The sequence below is a fragment of the Copidosoma floridanum genome, unplaced genomic scaffold (genome assembly GCF_036245765.1).
Source record: "Copidosoma floridanum isolate Cflo_tuat_1 unplaced genomic scaffold, Cflo_Japanese_pri ptg000013l, whole genome shotgun sequence".
Classification (NCBI taxonomy): Eukaryota; Metazoa; Arthropoda; class Insecta; order Hymenoptera; family Encyrtidae; genus Copidosoma; species Copidosoma floridanum.
The window spans coordinates 24,399,223-24,420,000 of NW_028321890.1; the positions used below are offsets into that span (position 1 = coordinate 24,399,223).

At 38.3% G+C, this 20,778-nt stretch overlaps 1 protein-coding gene across 1 annotated transcript; it reads left to right on the forward strand.

The window, feature by feature from the left end:
- Positions 1–9,028: 9,028 nt before the first annotated feature.
- Positions 9,029–18,092, forward strand: LOC106647374 (tubulin beta-1 chain). The gene is made up of 3 exons (XM_014363716.2): positions 9,029–9,261; positions 16,221–16,885; positions 17,130–18,092. Exons 1-3 carry the CDS (start codon positions 9,205–9,207, stop codon positions 17,749–17,751), a joined length of 1,344 nt encoding a protein of 447 aa, XP_014219202.2. The 5' UTR covers positions 9,029–9,204; the 3' UTR covers positions 17,752–18,092.
- The last annotated feature ends 2,686 nt before the right edge of the window (positions 18,093–20,778 follow it).

Genomic DNA, 20,778 nt, shown 5'->3' on the forward strand with positions numbered 1-20,778 from the left:
ATACAGTCCTGGCATGTGTATACAATACCGTTAAGCCTCTCTATGTACAACTTTTTCTTTTGCTCCGTTAGCCCATCCACGGAGCCCACACGATTAAGTGCACGTACAAAGTACATCCAAGGCGAGCCAAAGAAGTGCAACCATCGCCTGCAGAGAGTGCAGAGTCCGATCTCGAATGATGCGCGCCTTTCTCGAGAGCATAATGGTGTGCGCTTGGCATTCCGTGCCACAAGTACCTATACCTACCTACGATGGTATATGTATATATTTATGTGGTACCATTATAAGTTTACCACCGTGATGGCTGGACTTTGTCTTGCTTCGTACTTATAGGCTGTGTGCCTCGTTAATCTTGAATGCATAAGCTCGACTTTTACCATCCATATGCAATCGTGCAGGCGTAGATTGTTGCATGGGTATATACATACGAATCTGTGAGCGCGTCTCGTTTAATTGCTTCGGATATTGGGCATCGAGTGCGGACACTCGAGAGAGAATAATCAAAAAGAAAAGAGAAGGGAGGGATATTGGATACCGTGCTATTATTACGAGGTGAAGGTGCTCGGAGGCTGTAAGTATACTTACAACAGACCCCGGAAATCTTTAATGAAACCTTCTCTCTTTCTCTCTTTCCGTGTCTATAATATGGTTGTTGGTGGGTTTTTGGAGATGACTGACGATTTTTTTTTTTTACTACTATAGTTCGTGAGAACGTTTGTACCTTTTTTTTTCCCTTATAACCCACTTGGATTGTGCGTAATATTGAATCTTGACTGTATCATGACCCATGTACGGTGGGTATAAATATGTAATTGCTGAAGATTTCTTCACTCGATACTTCAAAGCCAAATTGTGCCTCGTCGAACGAGTGATGTCGATTTGATTGTTCCAATAGCTACACCTGTAAATACAAGTGAGGTATTTTTTTTTTTTTTTTTTTTTTTTTTCATTTCCACACGTTTACGAGATGCATCACAAGGGTTTTAATTGTTATGTTGACTAGCACAATTTTCAATCGATCATTTGGCCTGGTCCATTGATTCGTGCAATGTTGAACAGAGGTAAATTAATGCGGAAAAACTGCATAAGACGTAAAACACTCTTAAATAAGGACATCCAAATAATTCTTTCTAGAAAAAAGTTATTAGTCCAGCAGAGCTATAATAGATTGATCGAAACGACTTTCAAGCTTAGTCAAGCACTGCAATGTTGATGAGTTAAAAAAAAAAAAAAGATAATAATAAAAAATAGAAATGTTATCTTGTATGCCTAAGCATCAAACGCCATCCTCGACGCACAACGATTCCCCAAGTGCAAAGGCATGAATAATTCCCTCGAGTCGTTTCGCAAATCGATAACTCGACGGATGGTTGAAAAATCACTTGTTCGATTCAATTAGCGGCCACGCTCCATCAGCCGCGGATGGGAAAATCCGAGAACCCCCACGCGAAAAGTACACCCAGTACGAATAAATTACATATTAATTAAACAAATGTATCTATTGTAAACGCCAGCTCGAGCGCGAGCTCTTTTATCACGTATCAACCGTATTTCGCAATACTTATTCCCAAGGAATCCACTGCACTTGTCCGCGAGAATTTTAATCGCGGCAGCGCTTGCAGCATTTAGTTTTTCCAACACTCTTCATTTTACCCGTACTCTTGTTTCTTTTTTGAATTAAAAAAAATAAAAAAATAAATATATTGGTGTCAGAACAGAGAGTTGTCTGCATCCCGTACAATACAGAGTTGCAAGTACATAGACGCTGCAAAACAGATATTATAAAATACAAGCCTGTGTACATAGTCTGCGAATATGTATAGCAAGTCGCGCACGTTCCACACGAAAGGGGTAATACGAAAGACGGAGAGACGTGTGTTATAAAAATATAAACTGTATACCTGTATAAGTATAGGTATGAGAGAGACATATTGTTATTATTATTTGTAAATGGGTATGTAATATATATGAGCGCCGACGGCTGCTTGCATGCACGCAACCTGCAATGCGTAAGTAATCCAGACCACGTTTCATTTTTCATTCGCCGAGTTGGTGTTTAGTCGTCTCTTTTTCATTATTTTTCTCTGCGCGCCTGTACATATACCACATTGTATCTAAGGTTTCGTCTCTGAGCTGAAGAATAGACTTGTAGCAGCAATTTAACAAAAATAATTTTTTTTTTTTTTTTTAGACGCATACTGACCTGTACATTCATGGGCATGAAATAAATGACGTGACGCGCAAGGAAACTGATTTTCGGCCTTTTGAAATATTTTCAATACAATGGGTGACAATCCTGAAAATATTTTTGTTTTTCTTTGAGATTTGGGACGGTACGATGTTTACTATGGATTCTTATGTTTCACTGATTTTTCAAGTATAAAAAATGATCCGAAAAATGTTTGTTTAGAAACTTTGAAAATTTTAATTTTAAGAACCACGGGAATTCACGAAGCAATTGTTTACTTTCTTTTCTGTAACAAATCCAACAGCCCTTAAAACAATTTTACTTTTTTCCTCGAAGTTTGAATGCATAAGAAATAGAAAAAATAATAAACGAGTAATATTTTTAACACGATTAATTTAAACTTCCGAATTTTCTCATGCGCTGCATACAAGTACACATCGCACTGCAGTTATAATGGACAATAACGAGGCGGCGGAATGCCCTTCCGTGTTTTGTTCTCGGCACACGCGACGCCTCGAGCCCGTGGCAAGTATTTGCGTCCGCGGGGCGTGTGTATATACGTTACAGGAACGCCAGGCGAGACGGTTTTTAACGGGGCGCCGCCGTAAATATTTGGTGTTAGGCGGAGGGTGTGCGCGTCTCGCTTTGATGAAGCTCCAAGCTCAATGGTATAATATTTTATCTGGTCGGACTAGCCGGATGTGCGGACTAGCTCGGATCGCGCGAAATTTTTTGGAGACACTTGGCTTCTTAAAAAATGCACCGTTACATTTTACCTATACATATTAATAGAATTAGACTCGAGCATGTATAAACGAAGAAAAGTTAAATCCATTGTTCGTAACAGTAAATTTTTTTTATTGTAAGTACTTGCCAAATTTTTTTCCAGTGTAAATGCATTTTATTTAGAAATAGAAAAATTAATACTAAATTATTTTAAAATAATTATTAAATACTTTTTCAAATAGTTTATGGTATGATTTATTCTTCAACATCGTAAAGCATTAAAATTTTTGTTGAAGTAATTGATGTTGAGCATTGCATTGTGAGTAATATTTAAAAAGAAATCCTAGCAACAGAAATGAATTACATTTTGAAAATAGTATATTACTTCAGAGTGTCAATAAATTTACGTCAAACAATTATTTGCAGATTTTTTACAACTCATTAAGTTTTTTTTATTTTTTCTCGGGAAATTACAAATTTTGATTACATTTCTTGAATCGCAACCAAATAATGCAACGACACAATTTGAGTTTCTAGAGCGTGTAAAATAATTAACTATTATTAATTATCGTTTTACAAAACAGAAAATGTGAAAAACTTTTTGCGATAAACTTAAATTTACTGCGAAGAATACATGCGGACTGAATTTAAATCAAATTGCAGCAGCTTTCAACGTTATTTCGGTCACGTGCTGCGAGCGTGTAGTTTCAGGAAGGGAGTGATAGTTTTCGAATGCAGCAAAGCTCCTGCAGATATAATTATATTTTCGAACGCCATTCACTTACGCTTCCATGAATAATAGAAAAATTTGCGGCTTCGACTTATTGCTTTATGGAAAATAAAAAAAATGATAAAAGTTCATCGATAAATTTGCGTGAACTCACAGCTAATCCCCAGATGGATTGCCAAAGCCGCACCCATTGTATTTTAATAAATTTTGTCGCGAAATCTTTGGGAATGACACACGGTGACGCATCCACGTTTCTCAAATTTTATCAGCCCAAAATTGGTCGCGTGAAGTGATATTCGATACAACTATAAATTTTGTCCGATTTTACGATTGTTATGTTATCATAAAAATAATGGTTATATCCTTGGACGACAAACCATCGTAAATTATTTATTATTTATTTTGTTTTTTTTAAGATCATTTTCAATAACTTGCCTCTGCAAGGGGGGGGGGGTTTGATTAGAAGCTTTCCAAGGTCTGTCAACAACGTGAAATGTAACGAGCAGGTCGCGTGTAGTCACATTTTCGGTCACCCGTCACAATGGAGAGCCGAAAAAAAATCATGTAAATTCGCAGGCCCAAGTACGGTAAAAAAAAAAAAAAAAAAAAAAAAAAAACTCTCCTTAAATTCGTAACACGACAATAAACGGCAGTAGGGTAGCCAAATCGATTTGGCAAATTATCGGGTGCCGCGATCAATTTGATTTTCCTTGGAAGCGACGTTGGCGTCAGCGCCAGTCCTACACCGCCTGCGCGCATGGGTTGATCAATACGCGAGCCATTAAATATAGAAAACCCACTGGTAATCAGCGGTAGCACATACACAATCTGTTCGTGGACGTACATGTGTAGGTACATGGTAGCGTTGAATATTGTAATTTTCTTTTTTTTTCCTAACTAAATTATTGTATCCATCTACAGGTGCGTGCAACGAATCATACAGATCTATACATGTATACTGGTGTATGGTACCTGTATCGATCTGTCCCCTCGTCGAAGGTATACTAAATGTTTAATGCAAGCACTCGGTTGCTACAAGGATAATTTAAAAAACACCCATTTTATATATTTGACCCAACGCGACTGACTCGTTATTTATGCCAAGATGGAAAAAAATAGTTGGCTCTTTAAATCGTGGGTTTCTCTCGCGTACCCTTGAACTATAGCTCGCGATGTATTATTTACGAGTGAAAATGTACAGACACTTGAAACCCTCAACAATAGTTGTGCGATTTTATGAGTACGTGGTGGTTGTCTGTGGAATTGTTCATCAGCGAAAAATGATAACGCAAGAGAAAAATCGCACAGAGCGTCATACCGTTTTTTTTCTCCATCTTATATCCACGTTTAACAATAGCGAAAAAGAGAGCTTCAATAAAAAATGAACGGCATAGAGACACGCGCGCGCTTTGTACGCTTGTCGAAATCGATTTGACGAATGAGAAAGAGAAGTGCGACGCTATGGATACGAGTACCTACGTGTATGGGTGTGTGTGTGCAAGAGGTGAGTCACGTTTATCGACTTTCTTCCTCTTTCTCTCCTTTATTTCTATTCCAGTCGCTTCTCCTCTTGCGACTACGTGTACGTGTGTAGGAGGGATTGGTGGTGTACTATTAGTGAAGTCAGTGGGCACGTATATGTACATGACGTACTCAGTGTTTTACATTCAGCAAAATACGAGGAGGTACAAAGTACTGACGACGATGCATAAATGTCTCCTTCAGACCGTAAAAATTGCAACAAAAGATATTTTTCCATGATTAATAGCAGACACATATAATAGAGAATTTGCAAAAAGAATTGGATTTTCACGTGGCCCATCATTCAATAACCAATACCCTGTAAAAAATCAATGTCGTGTGTACATTTATATCCTGGGAAAAAAGGCCTGCACACGAGAAACACCAAATTCATTTGAAATTCTTGATTTTCTACTTATTTTTTTCTTTTATTAGGTAGCTCATGGTAAAGTTAAACCATCCACTTGAAAAGCAGCTCTTGAAACAAGCTTTAATTCATGAAATCTCATTGTAGCTGATTGCTCGTATTAGTCTCTGATAAAATAATAATTTCCCTTCAGAACTTAAATAAATAATAAAAAAATACATTGTTTCCTACTATTATGACTTTTAAGAGGCACGGTTGCATCATAGTACATACTTTATTAAACGTTTTGATGATGGGATAAGATATTACTGGAAGAATTTGTCATCAGGTCTTCTACAACGTAATTGTTTCTATTTTTTAAATTTATTTATTGTTTTTTTGGGCCAAAAATTTGACTTTTATCGTCAATTAGTGTAAACAAAGTACACGTAATACCGTGAGCCACGTGATCTAACAATTGTGTGTGTATTACACGCCTGGCGTTTCCCAGAACATGTACAGCTTAAAAAAAAAAAGGTTGTAGATCGTACGTCATATACGGACAAAGAAACTCAGCTATAACGCATATAGAAAAAGCGAGACAGAGGCAGAAAATAACACACAAAAGCTCCCCATTAGCAACACAGGGGGGTGGAACATAACGATAGAATATATATACAGCTTGTATATTGGGTGCGTATGCGTGTGCGCCACCATACTGGAGGGTGAATCATCACCATCCCCTCGACGCGTGGGGGAGTTGGAGACCGAGTCATCGTTGCACGCTTACACCTGCAAGCTATACAATATTAACGTACATATACGAGGTAACTGTTGTACATATGTATACAATGTACAACTTACACGTGTTAAAACAAAAGAGAGTAACGCACACCTGTGCGCGCCTCGGGGTTTTTATGGATGTCAGATGCGGCGTGCATCAAAGAGGACCGCTAATGTGCACTCCGAGCCGTCACGACTGGAGCTTTTCTTTCGAGAACACAGCACACGTGCATTGTGTCCCCCTCCTCCCCCCCTTGCATTTGCACCGAGCTTTTTTCGCTTTCTTACTCGAGGCTTTGCCTCGTAAGCTCTTTATATGCGAGGGTGTGTGGACGATAGGGTGTATCATGCACGGGTGAGGACGGCTCGTAAATGGGATTTCGACAGGTGATACGGGGGTGAAAGTCACACTGCGTGCGGGATTTTGCGGTTTTTTTGTTTTGTACATCGAGCAGTGCCCTCATAGGTACAGGGAAAGTAGATTGTTCGATGAGTCAAGCGGATGCATGAGAACGTCGATATTACGAATACGTTATGTTGGAGATGAACAGTGGGTTTTATTTATATATACCCGCGACGTTTTTTGTTGTATCACAGGCACGTGTCTGTACCCGGATCTTTTTGACAAATGAATTTTTTTTTGTGTTCTTTGATCGAATAAAAAATACTGTCACATCCGTGATACATAAATACATCGCGAATGAAGAGAGTATCAATTTATTTATGTACGAGCATTGAAATAAAAACTTTTTGCACATATTACATTTGCAGCGTGAAATATTATACATTTGCATTATTGAATTCTTTTGTGTGTGTCTAAATACATTATTTTTATGCATCAGTCTTACAAACTAATTTTAGGCATGCAATGATATAATTCATTGTTCTTTTCATCACAGTGCTTAATATAATCACTGATTCAAATTTGTATTTTTGATATTCTTTTTTTTTTTTTTTTTAAATACAGACCTATCGTTTCAAAAAAAAATACACATTTTTGACACATTGTTTTATATTTGAAATGCCAAAAAATTAAACTTCAAAAATATTTTCAAACTATTATCAAAAAGCGTGGTTCTTTTTTTTTTTTTTTTTTTTTTTTTTTCTTTACGAGGCCGGCTTTGTCATAACTAATTTTGAAGACATTATTTCTAGAAAATTTTAATTGAACAAATTTTTAAAAAGAAAAAAAATTACACGATTATCAGTTTTAAAAAACTACTTGTCTTATCTCGCGATGACTCGATTATTAACACGCATTCGCCATTTGGTCACACCTATTTAAATTTACGTTTTGTAAAAGATAAAAAAACTAACAGTTAGATAGGTGTAGGTGTTATTTTTTCCAAGTAAGTGTAGCAAGAAATTTCCTTTTTTTTTGTTAACTTTCTAAAGGCAAATAGTACTTAGTTTTAAAAAATTGAATGGTGGATTAATTATAAAGCAATAAACAAGCGTAACTATTGTAATTACTATCAAAAAAGTACTACATCAGTTACTTTAACTGCTACAGACAGAGAGCCTACAGTTAACTTGTTGAAAAATTTGCCTCATTTCTTGTAAAAAAATATGAAAACAAAACAACAAATGTATCTATTTCAAACGCTTTGTTACATACTATCATCGAGACATTTAGATAAAGCATGTATTCATACATATACAATTGCAAATAAGCTCGACAGTTATTGAACATGGTCTCGTATAATGATGGGTTCCAACGTAATTGCTTTATGATTGCAACAACGAACAAATGTGAAGCCACGATATTTTCAAATTAAAAGTATCCATCCAACCAATTATCTCCCTGTAACGAGAAAATTTAACCAGCGTACACGTAAAAAAAAAAAAAAAAATTAACAGAGCCAAATGTGTACGTATTTCCAGCCAATTCTCAACACGATTTAATGAGCACAAGAAAAAAAAAAAAAAAAAAAAAAAAAAAAAAAAGAAATAAAAAAAGCTTTACCGATTGATCTTACTTTGAACGCTGCAGACATGGCATTAGCAGAACAGTATGACAGCTGTATCAGCAACTCTCGGAGAGGAAATCCTTTTACAGCAGCCCCATTAGCTGAATCCATTTTTCTTTCAATCTAGCAAAAGAAAAGGAAAAGTGTAGAAAAGTCACCTTGTGCTGACGTACTAATACTCATCTTCTATCATCGTACAGTACATATTATTGTGTATTTCGCATAGGTTCAACTAAACACATGACATATTTAATTTGCAAACAGCAGATAGAAGAGGTAATGATGAATGAGCCCGTCCAATGTAGTTGGCAACACTGACCCGACTGGGCCCAATCCCGCAACCGTTGATCTAATTAATTTTATTAATTTTAAGCGTCCCCAATGATATACATATTCAAGTACAGTTTCATACGCGCGATAAAATTAAAAGTGACACAGGCGAATGAAAATGCCAAATACTTACCAACAATCAACCATAACTTATTTTTAACAAATAAAACTCCAGAAACGAAAGGATAATATGAAAGTAAAAGGCTGCGCTGCAAGGATCAAATATGTAGGAGCGAGAAAGATGTACTTACACACGACTTATGGTCAAGGGAGAGGGGAGAGGGGGCAGGGGGAGTTGGAGATAGCACGATCGAGCGTTTGGTTCGAAAAAGAGGCAGCAGCGCGCGCTGAAATAGCCAAGCAGCCAATGGCAGTCGAGATTAAGCCCCTCTTCCCGCGCTCCACTTCGAAGGCAGGCAGCGAGTAGAGCCGCAGAGAGAGAGAGTACCTACCGACGCAACGAGCCGGCCGTACGAACATTCGTCCCTTGGCTCTCGCGGTGTGCAGAGTGACTTCAAGAGACATACGTACACACGAGATCATCTTCCAGCGGCAGCTACACATTTGTACCATATAATACACACAAAGAGTATCCTTCCACAGTAGCAATATGAGGGAAATCGTACACATCCAGGCTGGTCAGTGCGGAAACCAAATTGGCGCTAAGGTTAGTCGTTATCATTAATTTATTAATTATCATCGTCACACTTGAATAACCTTTGATACGTACACGATACACGTACGACATGATGCCTGCAGTGCGTGTTCACGCTGTCTTCGTTTCTGCGAATCTCCCGAGTGATCCAGCAAACTTATCATGGCCGCTCTCCTCGTTCCTTTCGAGGGTGTATTTTCGCGTGAATCTCGAGAGCCTTTCGCTCCAGCGACGCCGCGACCTCTCCTCCCATAGCCTCGTGAAAGTTCCATTTGCCGGTGGCGATCCTAAAAACCGTTAGCCGTTCGACTTGCACACTCTTGCCTCGACGTATTTCTCTATTCTTTTTCTCCCGCGGGGGAGTAATATCCGTGAATTTCATATTAATATCTAATAAACTTGTTATCAAACCTATAGATATGCTTTCAGACGCCGGCCCGGTTTCTCCGTCTCTTTCTTTCTCTTCTTCCGACGCGTTCCAACGGTCGCCCGGCTCTCTCCCCCTCCCTGCGTTTTCGGTACTTGTAACAGAGAAAAAAAACCGTTGAATTCTCCGACTGCTGCCGGGTGCGTGGATGCCGTGGATTTGGCCGCCGTGTGTGTGTGCGTCATAATGTAAAAGTCGAGAGCCCGAGAGGGGAAGGCCGGCTGCGCATGTGTGCGAAAAAGAAATGGTTCACCCCTGGGATACTACGGGGCACGTAAACTGCCGCGGAAATAACACTGGCATAAGTATGGCGTCCGGTTCTCGGTGCAAGGGTGAAAATGACGAAATTCTAGCCGCTTGTATTGCAAAAGGGAGTTCGGCTCTCGCACATGGTTAAATGAGAGAACGTTGAAGGAGTACTAACTGCCAAGCGACGGTTTCATTCGAATGTTTAATTATCTCTCAAACATGCCACATTAACTTGAACATTCTATATACTCAAGGTTAGGTTAGCACAATTGGGTTCGTTACGTCCTTCGAAAAAGTAACTCTGTATTTTTAAATACACTCCAAATTACTTTTGATCGCAAAGAAATGGCAGCATGCCCCTAAGCCATAATTTATACATACTCGAGTTGTCGGTATGAGTCATTGTGACGGGTTGCAAAATTTTTCGCGCGTTATCTCGAGAAAATAATCCTTTGAATCCTCTAAAAGTCTTGTTTTATGAGTACGTGCGCGAAGCATTGTATTTTATCTCTTGAGTCTGCTAGCGATGGGTGTGTGCGCGAGAGAGAATACGTACACTCGCTCGATCCCTGTTCTTCTGCTGGGTGTGGCAGAGTTGAGATCTTTCTCTACATCGCGCTCTTTTTTCGTCTAGCTAGCCGTGGGCAAGATTTTACAGTATACCTTCGAAATTACGGATGTGGTAAAACTCAGCAATACACACAAAACGTTAATGTACTTGTTCTATCAGTACACACACATTTGCTAACGTAAGTAGCAGTCGAGCAAAGCTGGATGCGGCATCGAGCGGCTGCGCGCGCAGTGCGTTTTTTGCTGTCTGCCTCCTATTCGAACGCCAGTTCCGTGTGATGCGCGAGTGTGCATGTGTACGCTCCTGCTCACCGGGCAAGTCTTCCTCACGGATTAGATACATATGTAATGACGTGGGTTCTCATTTTCTTGGATGTGTCTGCTACGTCTATTGTATGCTTTTTTCTCTCAATGCTTTTAGTGTTTTTAACTTATACAGATAGTCGGAGCGGTACGTGCAAAATGTATAGAATTGGGATTTGGACCGGTTAGACCGCCTCAACATCACCTACACGTACGAATTAATCCTGTGAATACTCATGCATACATACATACATGGCTGTTTCCTGGTATTCTTTTGTGATGAGCAGAGGTTCTCTCATCAAGAGAAAAGGGCTGCTGTTACTCTCAAACATTTCAATTTTTTTATTTCTCTTTAGAATCATAACGTGCCAAAGAGCTAGAATAAAAAAGCTTCTGCTTCTACTGCTGGCATAGAGTGCCCAGTTTTAGTTTGCCGTAACTCCAGTTTATAACAATCATTCCTTGATGACTTTTTCCAGACTATCCTGCTTTTTTTAAAAATAGTTTCTCCAAATAGTTCAGACAAATGTAGCGGTGTCTGGTTCTCGACATGTTTGTCGGCAGACAAGAGCTGTTGGAAAGTAAAGAGAAGGGGAGAGGGTATTTAGAAGTCAAAACACGCAATGCGACAGCAGAAGCAGCAGCTGAACTTTATAAAACACCGCTATCTTGAATGTTCCTTCTCTCTTCCTCGTCCCTACACAGCATTTGCCTGCTAAGTGCTGTAAGTGGTGTGTGTGTGTTGCATGTAAAAGATATATAATAGTATGATTTTATCGCCTTGACACGACCTTTTAAACTTTTTGTTTGTGTGTGTGGGCAGGTATCTCTTACCTGTGCTCAATTTTCCACAGCAGCCACTCGTGGTTCTGCTGGTATTTGTTTTCGTGATCGTGTTTATTAATTATATAAATGTAATCGAGCTAGTACGTTTAACTTCATATCGCGAGTCAAGTGCTTTCGTTAAACCTTTTTTTTTCATCGATTGCCAGTTGTAGCATATAGATATTGATTTTGTTAGCTGAACACAGAATTTTTTTTTATTCTCTTGCTTTTACAACTATTATTTCGTAGACAAGTTCTACACTAACGTAAAATACTTCCTATAGTAAATAAAACGAATATCCCTGCATCATGCGACTCATGATAAGGTGTTTTTAATATTGATTTCGTGACTTTGCCTAAACCTTAGCTCGCCAAGATTTTACTGAACATGAAAAATGAGATAATCTCTATATCACAAGCACTCTAACGGTTTTGTAGCAACTTGAGATGTTAATGCTATAAAGTCCAAAGCTTAAAAAAACACTCAATATTCATCACCTGCGCAACAACCGCAAGCATCCCCGATGGAAGTAAATTAGAAGCACCGAGGCTGCGAAAACAGCCCCAGTGCATCCAATTATCCCTCGTCCCTCTTCCCACCTCTCTCATGCTCGTCTTCCCAAAAGATCGCGATTCCCGTGATTTTATCCGGATAACGAGCTCCACTTCACCCTTGGATTTCCACCGCGACTCGTTGCGGGTAAGAAAAGAAAAAAAAAAAAAAAAAAAAAAAAAAAAAAAAAAAAAAAAAAATATACGATGAAGTAACCGCGCTCATCGTCACGCTCCCGCGACTTTCAAGGATATCGAGCATCGAGTCAATGTCCGCTCACCAGCGGCTGCTCCTTCCCGAGCCGTGTGCCAGCCGCTCCTTCGCTTCCTTCACTTTTCTGTGTGGGCATATACCGACTTATTCTCGCATGTACGCCCCCTCCCCTCGTGACGTGCCTTCCGGATGTGCCTGTTCTTTCGTAGCTTATACAGACACACCAATAGGCTTCTTTTTCGCGTGCCCCCCTTGCTCCTCTCTTGTTCAAAATATACACTCTTCTCTCCGTTCCTGCAGCCTGTCGTTTTTTATTGATCGTAAAGATACGCCGCATGTCTTAAGCACTCGAGAGTCGTCGAGTAAAGAGATTTTTCGAAGGATAAAAGTTTATGAAAAAACAATCTTTTAGAAAGGGGCACGAGGGATACGAAGTATAAAATTATGTCGATAAATTACTGTGCCATCAATTTCGTTTTATGCACGAATATAAATTTGTTTTTATTTTTAGCTCCCGTCGTGGTTACGACAAAGTTGTAGTCGATATTTTATACATCCAAGCGTGTACAGCGTTTTCAAGGACTGTTATTTAATTTGCCTGTTATAACTATAAAATTATAATACAGAGAAGCACAAATATAGTCCTCTCAAGTGACAATTATGGATAAACTCCCTTGATTCCCAAATTGGATCAAATACACTTGACACTACCAAGGGTCATTTATGCAACTATCTAAATATTTAATCTCTAAGTAGAAAGAAAAAAAACGTTACGTGCCAACCACTAGTTTTGCAAACACCCACCCACATTGGTCGATCGACGGAAGAAAAAAAACGCCAAAATCAGTCGTCCCACGCAATTATCGCACGAGTCATCCCGATCGTGCTCGATATTATTATTCAAGCGTGTATAACAATGTATCCGAGTGAGTAACAAGGAGGCGGTTGCGCAACAATTACGATCCGCGAGAGCGCAGCCATAATACCTACGATGGAGGGACGAGGGCACGGCGAGAAGAGAGTGTGTATTGTATATACAGTCCGTCGTGCCGGCTTGTCTTTGGGACCAAGGACAGCCGGGTTCTCGCTCGCCATGTTGCGCCAGCGTCCTCTTATAGACGCCAAATAAAGGATCAAGACCTGATGTTGCTCGGCCGAGCCTCGCGTATACCTTCAATACATAACATACTTGCATAGCTTTCTTCGTCCTCTCGTCGTCCCTTATTCGCGCCATTGGCGTCACATAGGCGCCACATATTAACGAATTACTGGTTACACTTCGTTTCGTCGTCAATCGCAATATCCGTGCCGATTGATTTATATTAATCGCTATCTTCAATGTTTGCGCGGACACTTTGTTGTTCGATTTTATGTACGAGCTGCCGTGAGAACTGTTTGACAGTCCCACTGACAAGTAATCGGTTCGTGAATCTATTTGATCGTACAGGACGTAAAGTTATGAGCATATTTAAAAAAACCATGTCTTTCACCAACCAATGATTTAGTTTCACGAGAGACCCATGCTGCGACGCTACGCTCAGTGTCGTACATATAGGCTGTAAAGCTTTTTAAAGGAAAAGAAAAAAAAAATAAACGAGTCGTGCAGCTGCTGCTGCCTCCCGTCCAGCTGTCGTCGAGGAAATTCCGCACGGGCTGGCGAGCGCGCCTATTAACTTCTAAAACTTCTTCTTTCGACTTCCTGCGGCCTCCTTTCTTTCGAATTGAAATTTCTAAGCTGAAATAACACGAAACTCATTGCGACACGGAGTTTAAGAAGATTAAAAAAAAGGGACGTGGGTACTTGGATGTAATTTAAAAAATTTGCATAATTAGAGCTTGCGTCACTCGCGGCGCGGGAGCCTTGCTCTATGAATCATGTCCGCGGGTAGGCGTCATGTAGGAGCGTCTGAAAAAACTTTTCGGTTCATCACAAGATCATTTTTTCAATCGGATAAGGTCCCCTTCAAATTTTTTACCGTGATTTGTCGAGTAATTTCAGTATGGTGTCTTGTATTAAATAACTGACAACATATCTTAACTCCGTTACAGCTATTATAATAGCTTTTTAATGTCCCAACTCAAATGTTTAACTTATCGTTAAAATAAAAAAACAACTCTAAATCAGTTGCTCAACAAAAAAGATTCCTGTTTATCCATATCAGTGCTCGAAAATAGATCTGAAGTCATCGCCAACTTCGTTGTCCAATATTTTCTATGACAATACAAATCTTAACTTATATAAAAACTCTGTCGTTGGCATGTAAATCTCATCATAAACCCTTATTTGATTGCCTCGGAAACTTGTCCTCCAACAAAAAAAAGACATAAACTGCGGAATTTTTGACTTTATAAAAGCGTAAAATTTGCTGTCTTCTCGTTTAAGAATTTTTTTTTCTTATATGGCCACAGTTTGGCCTTTTATGCATAATATAACTTACGTGTACCGCACAGTTCTGACATTGATACGGTGAGTCACACCTCACTAACACGCAGCACCACAACCCCCTGGTCTTGTTCGATTCTCCTGGACGACCATTATTCTGCTTGCATATGTGTGTGTCTGTATAATACCGAGTTTTCGCTATCTCTCTCTGACATACGACCTACCTATCCACCTACTTCTATTGCTTTGTGTGGGAGGCAGGCGAGGCAAAAGCAGAGTATAGCAGAGGAGGAGACCTGCTTTTGTGTTAAAGAGAGAAAGACTCAAGGGAATGGGTATACACGTATAAGAGCTGAATTTTTTTTTTTTTTTTTTTTTTAATTGTGATGACGCTGATGTGATGCACTTTTATGGGCATCTGTGGTCAATACACCGTCGCCTATCCATTTAAGATACTCGCATGCAGGCATACGCAAACTCGACTTGCTCTCTTTCCAGGTGTGTAATTATGCATCCATAAAAAATGTGGAAGAGACACGCATGTATCGCGCAGGCGTTCTTTTTGATGAAATCATTAAAAAAAATATGTATACATGTTCGGTATGACGCGGCTGAACAAACACTGATGGTAGCCAAATATGTTTTACACATGTAGGTACGTGCACGTGTGTAACGTCAATTTAGGTAGGATTATCTCTAGCTTTTTTTTAGACGACACTGATAAGAAAAAATAATACGCTGTACATTCTGCTGTTGGAATTCAGCCTTGACCGGGAAATCCATTTGAATGTCTTAAATGTCTTATCGAAGAGAATCAATGTTGTACCTTTTCAGTCATCCAAATCCATCCAACGAGTATTGCAAAAGTTCTTTTTATCAAGTTTCATCTTTTGATAGAACTGTTTTCCCTCTTGTTATCAGACCATCAGTAAGCGCACAATGAGACTTGGCTTAATATAGGTTTTTTTTTGTGCATACTCATATCAAAATTTTAATTTTTTAATCAATACAATTTTTCCTCAATCTTTTGTGATAAATACCCCAATACTTGTAACCATTTTTCTTCCATAGAAATAATTATAGTGTTAACATTGCAACAGTTGAGTGTCTCTGTCTCACAAACCGAATTTTCCTTGTTATACATTGTCTCGGTAAGTAACAGCTGCTGTTTCGACCACTCAATTACACCTCTATTTGTGGCCTGGTGCTGCTCGCTCGTCCATGTCCGCTTGCGATGATCGTACAGCTCAGTCAGACTTGCTAATTAATCTCGATTGCTCGACTACGACCCTGTAACGTCACAAAACCGTAATTTCCACATCAGACACTTTTAACAGTAAAAATTATTTATTTGTGTACAAGATGCCTAAAATTGATGTCATTTAACCAGAAGTAAACAAAAAATCCTAGGAAAAATTAAATTAACTTTACTTCGTTGCTTCTTGCAGTTTTGGGAAATCATTAGTGACGAGCATGGAATCGACCCTACTGGTGCGTACCATGGCGACAGCGACCTCCAGCTCGAGAGGATCAACGTCTACTACAACGAGGCATCTGGTGGCAAATACGTGCCCCGCGCCATCCTCGTGGATCTGGAGCCCGGCACCATGGACTCTGTCAGATCAGGCCCGTTCGGCCAGATCTTCCGCCCAGACAACTTCGTGTTTGGACAGTCCGGCGCCGGCAACAACTGGGCCAAGGGCCACTACACCGAGGGAGCCGAGCTGGTCGACTCGGTCCTCGACGTTGTGCGCAAGGAGGCGGAGAGCTGCGACTGCCTGCAGGGCTTCCAGCTCACTCACTCGCTTGGTGGTGGTACCGGCTCCGGTATGGGGACCCTCTTGATTTCCAAGATCCGCGAAGAGTACCCCGACAGGATCATGAACACCTACTCTGTCGTGCCGTCGCCAAAGGTCTCCGACACCGTCGTCGAGCCCTACAACGCCACCCTCTCGGTACACCAGTTGGTCGAAAACACAGACGAGACCTACTGCATTGACAATGAGGCACTTTACGACATTTGCTTCAGAACACTCAAACTCTCCACACCCACGTATGGTGATCTCAACCATCTCGTATCTCTCACAATGTCTGGTGTGACAACTTGTCTCAGGTTTGTTTATCTTTCTCGCTCACTCGTAATGATGGTTTTTATAAAATATCGAAGAGAATGTAGTCAGCTCTAAACTGAACCACATTAAACCAAAGTAAAAAAATTTAGGCTTTTCTAAATCTGGCCTCATTGAAACAAGACAAACTTAAATGTTGACTACATTCTCTTTGATTGTACAACAGTTTTTTGAAATCAAAGTTTTTGCACCAAAAGAAATCGACTAACTTCTTTTGAAACATTGCAGGTTCCCAGGTCAGTTGAACGCTGATCTCAGAAAACTCGCCGTAAACATGGTGCCGTTCCCACGTCTCCACTTCTTTATGCCCGGATTCGCTCCGCTTACCTCCAGAGGTAGCCAGCAATACAGAGCCCTCTCGGTGCCCGAGCTCACCCAACAGATGTTCGATGCCAAGAACATGATGGCTGCCTGCGATCCACGTCACGGACGCTACCTCACCGTTGCCGCCATTTTCCGTGGTCGCATGTCCATGAAGGAGGTCGACGAGCAAATGTTGAACATCCAAAACAAGAACAGCTCGTACTTCGTTGAATGGATCCCGAACAACGTCAAGACCGCCGTGTGCGACATACCACCACGTGGTCTGAAGATGTCGGCAACTTTCATTGGCAACAGTACCGCCATCCAGGAACTGTTCAAGCGCATCTCAGAACAATTCACTGCTATGTTCAGAAGAAAAGCTTTCTTGCATTGGTACACGGGTGAGGGTATGGATGAGATGGAATTCACCGAGGCAGAGTCGAACATGAACGATCTGGTATCAGAATACCAACAGTACCAGGAAGCCACGGCTGACGAAGATGCCGAATTCGACGAGGAGAATGAGCAGGAAGTTGACGAAAACTAAATGAGCAGCACGCGTTGAGATTCTCCTAAAGTTAATAAATATACAAAACGTTTCAAGAGTTAATTGTAATTTATACGTTTGCACTAAAGATGTAATAAAAATATTAAATTAAAATCAATTTTTTTCCTCTATGTTTTTACTTACATTTTTAGCGTAATACATGAAACAGAAGTCCACGATTGTTCATATCCATCGAAACGAAGCGAAAATAATTTCACTCGTATATTTTATTTTCTTCATAATTAACTAGACTTTTGCGTTGTGTAATATCGGAAAAACATCTTACAAGGATTTTGTACGTTATAACCGCATATTTGTAATAAATTTTTAATTCGAGTTCAGTAATCTGTTTATATATTTTTGATGTACGATTATCAATCTGGCATGACCCGCAGTAGAAGTTAAGAAATCAATCAACATCAATGTAACTTGGACTTTTAATCCTACAAATGGCTGTATTATAATACTTTTATTACTTTTACAAGAAATTAAAAAGAAATACAATTGAAACTTTATTATACACGATTTGGCCGGCTCATTTCTTTTAAGTCCATGTTTCAAATTATTGTAAAATATATATTTTTTAAGCTTAAGTTTAAATTAACATTTTATAATTTGCAATACTGAACAAGTTTGAATAAATTATGTATCAAAAAACTAATTTTTTTTTGTATTAAGCTTATTCCCTAATTACTTATTTAATAAACGTAAATTAACAATTACTTAATCAATTTTGTGGGAAATATTCAATATGTGTCCGTTTACTTGAATATTTTTTGTAGCATTTTATTATTTTTATTTATCGATCTTTGGCAGATTTATATCATCTACAATTGTTTCTATATTCAAAATAAACATTGAATAACTCGTAATGATTAATTGTTGATAGTTTTTGCAATTAAATTGTATTGCAAGAACATCCAATTTTTTAAATTAAGATTTATTTTTATTAGCAATTTTATTTGGCTCTGTTTGTTAAATCATAATATTTTTTATTTAAATAATATGCCATTCAAAGTTACGTTTCATAAGCTTGTTCTTGGGAATAGAAAGCTGTCATTTATAATCTATATCAAATAAAAATTATCTCTAGAGTATCATGAGTATGATTATAATGTACTTTATAAGGATAAAATTTTTTTTATTAGGTACCAGAAAACATCGCTTTCATGAAATGAAGCTAATTTTGAGCAAAGAAAAATACTTATTTTGATAAATTATTAAATAAAATAAATTTCTTTTTTGTGCCCAAGTTAAAAAAATTGTGTTTTAACAACTATCAATGATTCTTAGTTTATTAATTTGAGCAATTGTAGATTTAAAAACTAGTCAATAGCTCAACAATGTACAGTCAGATACTACATCTATTAAAGTTTATAATTGCAGTGTCAGTAAGTAGTTATGGACAATTAAATGCTACATGTTGCGGCAATGTCGTGTAACACTGTAACCTAAAATGTAACGATAAAAAGAAGTTATTGGTAAAACCTATGCTTATTTTTGTCTAAAATTAATCGATAGGTACTTATTTAGTACTTAAAACAATTTAAAATAAGTATTTTTTCTCCCATGTAAAATTTCATCTTGTAAATTATTGATTTGGATAATGGATGTGTTTAGTTGACAATCAACGCCATCTCGCGTTCCTGATTTTATACTAAAAAGTACCCCCTTACCCCCTCCACTGGGGTACTTTTTAGTTCGAAATCAGCCACGCTAGATGGCGCTGATCATACCCTGAAATACTGCTGAATGGCATTCAGTGAATGCAGTTAAATCTAAGAGTTTTATTTATATAAATCTAAAGTTACTATTCATATAGGTACTTTATTAAAAATCAATGTAATACTTAGTAATACTTAATTATGCATAATAAGGACCAAACCTACCTATAATGATTTTTATCGACTGCCCAGCGCTACATTGGAAATATCGAATCCTATACAAGTAAATGTATTAATTAATTGTTGTATTGCATTTTTGTACTCAAACCAACGTAACACATGCAACACATTGTCAACCGTCTTAAGTGATATACTGGCACACGTAAAGCTATTGTACAACGTCAATGCTAAGTGAATTTCTGTAATGAATTCATGTAGGTATTTAGATGCAAAAAACCAATGTTATTCCCGTGTCTGTACTTTTTTTCTTTTTTTGCTGCCGCAGATGTACTTATGAGATGCTTACAAAATAAAACGCATACCTATCCTTAAGTATATATTTAGATTATATTTTTGAAAAAGGTGTTAATCATAATAATCGCGCCGAAAGATTTCACAATTTTTTACCTACAATTACTACACGTTTTATTACATCAAAGTTTACGTGTTTATAAATATGTCGTTTTTTTATAACATTACCGTTTAAACAAGCTTATAATTCGACCTGCTTTATCTAATCATTACGAAAATGAATTGTAAAACTATGTGAAAACTCAACAAAACAGTCTTTTTATTGTAAACAATCGCATGAAATAGTAGATGGATGAATCCTGTAAATATGTGACACTATGTTGCGATGAACTGATTTTTTAAATATCTAATGAACGATGCAGGGAAACTATCTAAAATTGTATAGGTATTTGCTATTATTATTGTATTACGAACATTTTTTTTAATTTCAGGGAAATCCATTAGAAAACACTTCATCTGATTGATGCTCATCCGCCTACAACGTTTTGTATAAATATGGAGGTAAGAAAAAAAGTACATACAACATATCGTTAGTAGCAGTGAACAAAAGATCGCATTGTGTTTCAATGGTCATGTTTTACATTTTTGTAGGAACAATTTATAAATTAATTTTTATGATTGTATATATATATTCCGTTGGTATGAAAGTGGTCCAAAAAAAGTGTACTTTTGCTTTCCTTGAACAAAAATGAGAAGAGTATAATAAGCCCTGCAAGTAAAGCCTCTTAAAACAATTTGTGAGCAAAGTATTAAACAACAAAAAATTAGACCATCAATTTATCCTGTGACATTTCGTATTTTTTTTTTCTTCGTAATCGGGATGATATTTTTC

Excerpts from the sequence above, each read along its gene's own strand:
- LOC106647374 (XM_014363716.2), top strand. The coding sequence starts at position 9,205 with ATGAGGGAAATCGTACACATCCAGGCTGGTCAGTGCGGAAACCAAATT. Across the intron at positions 9,262-16,220 it reads GAAACCAAATTGGCGCTAAG|TTTTGGGAAATCATTAGTGA; the intron begins GTTAGTCGTTAT and ends TGCTTCTTGCAG. Across the intron at positions 16,886-17,129 it reads GGTGTGACAACTTGTCTCAG|GTTCCCAGGTCAGTTGAACG; the intron begins GTTTGTTTATCT and ends GAAACATTGCAG.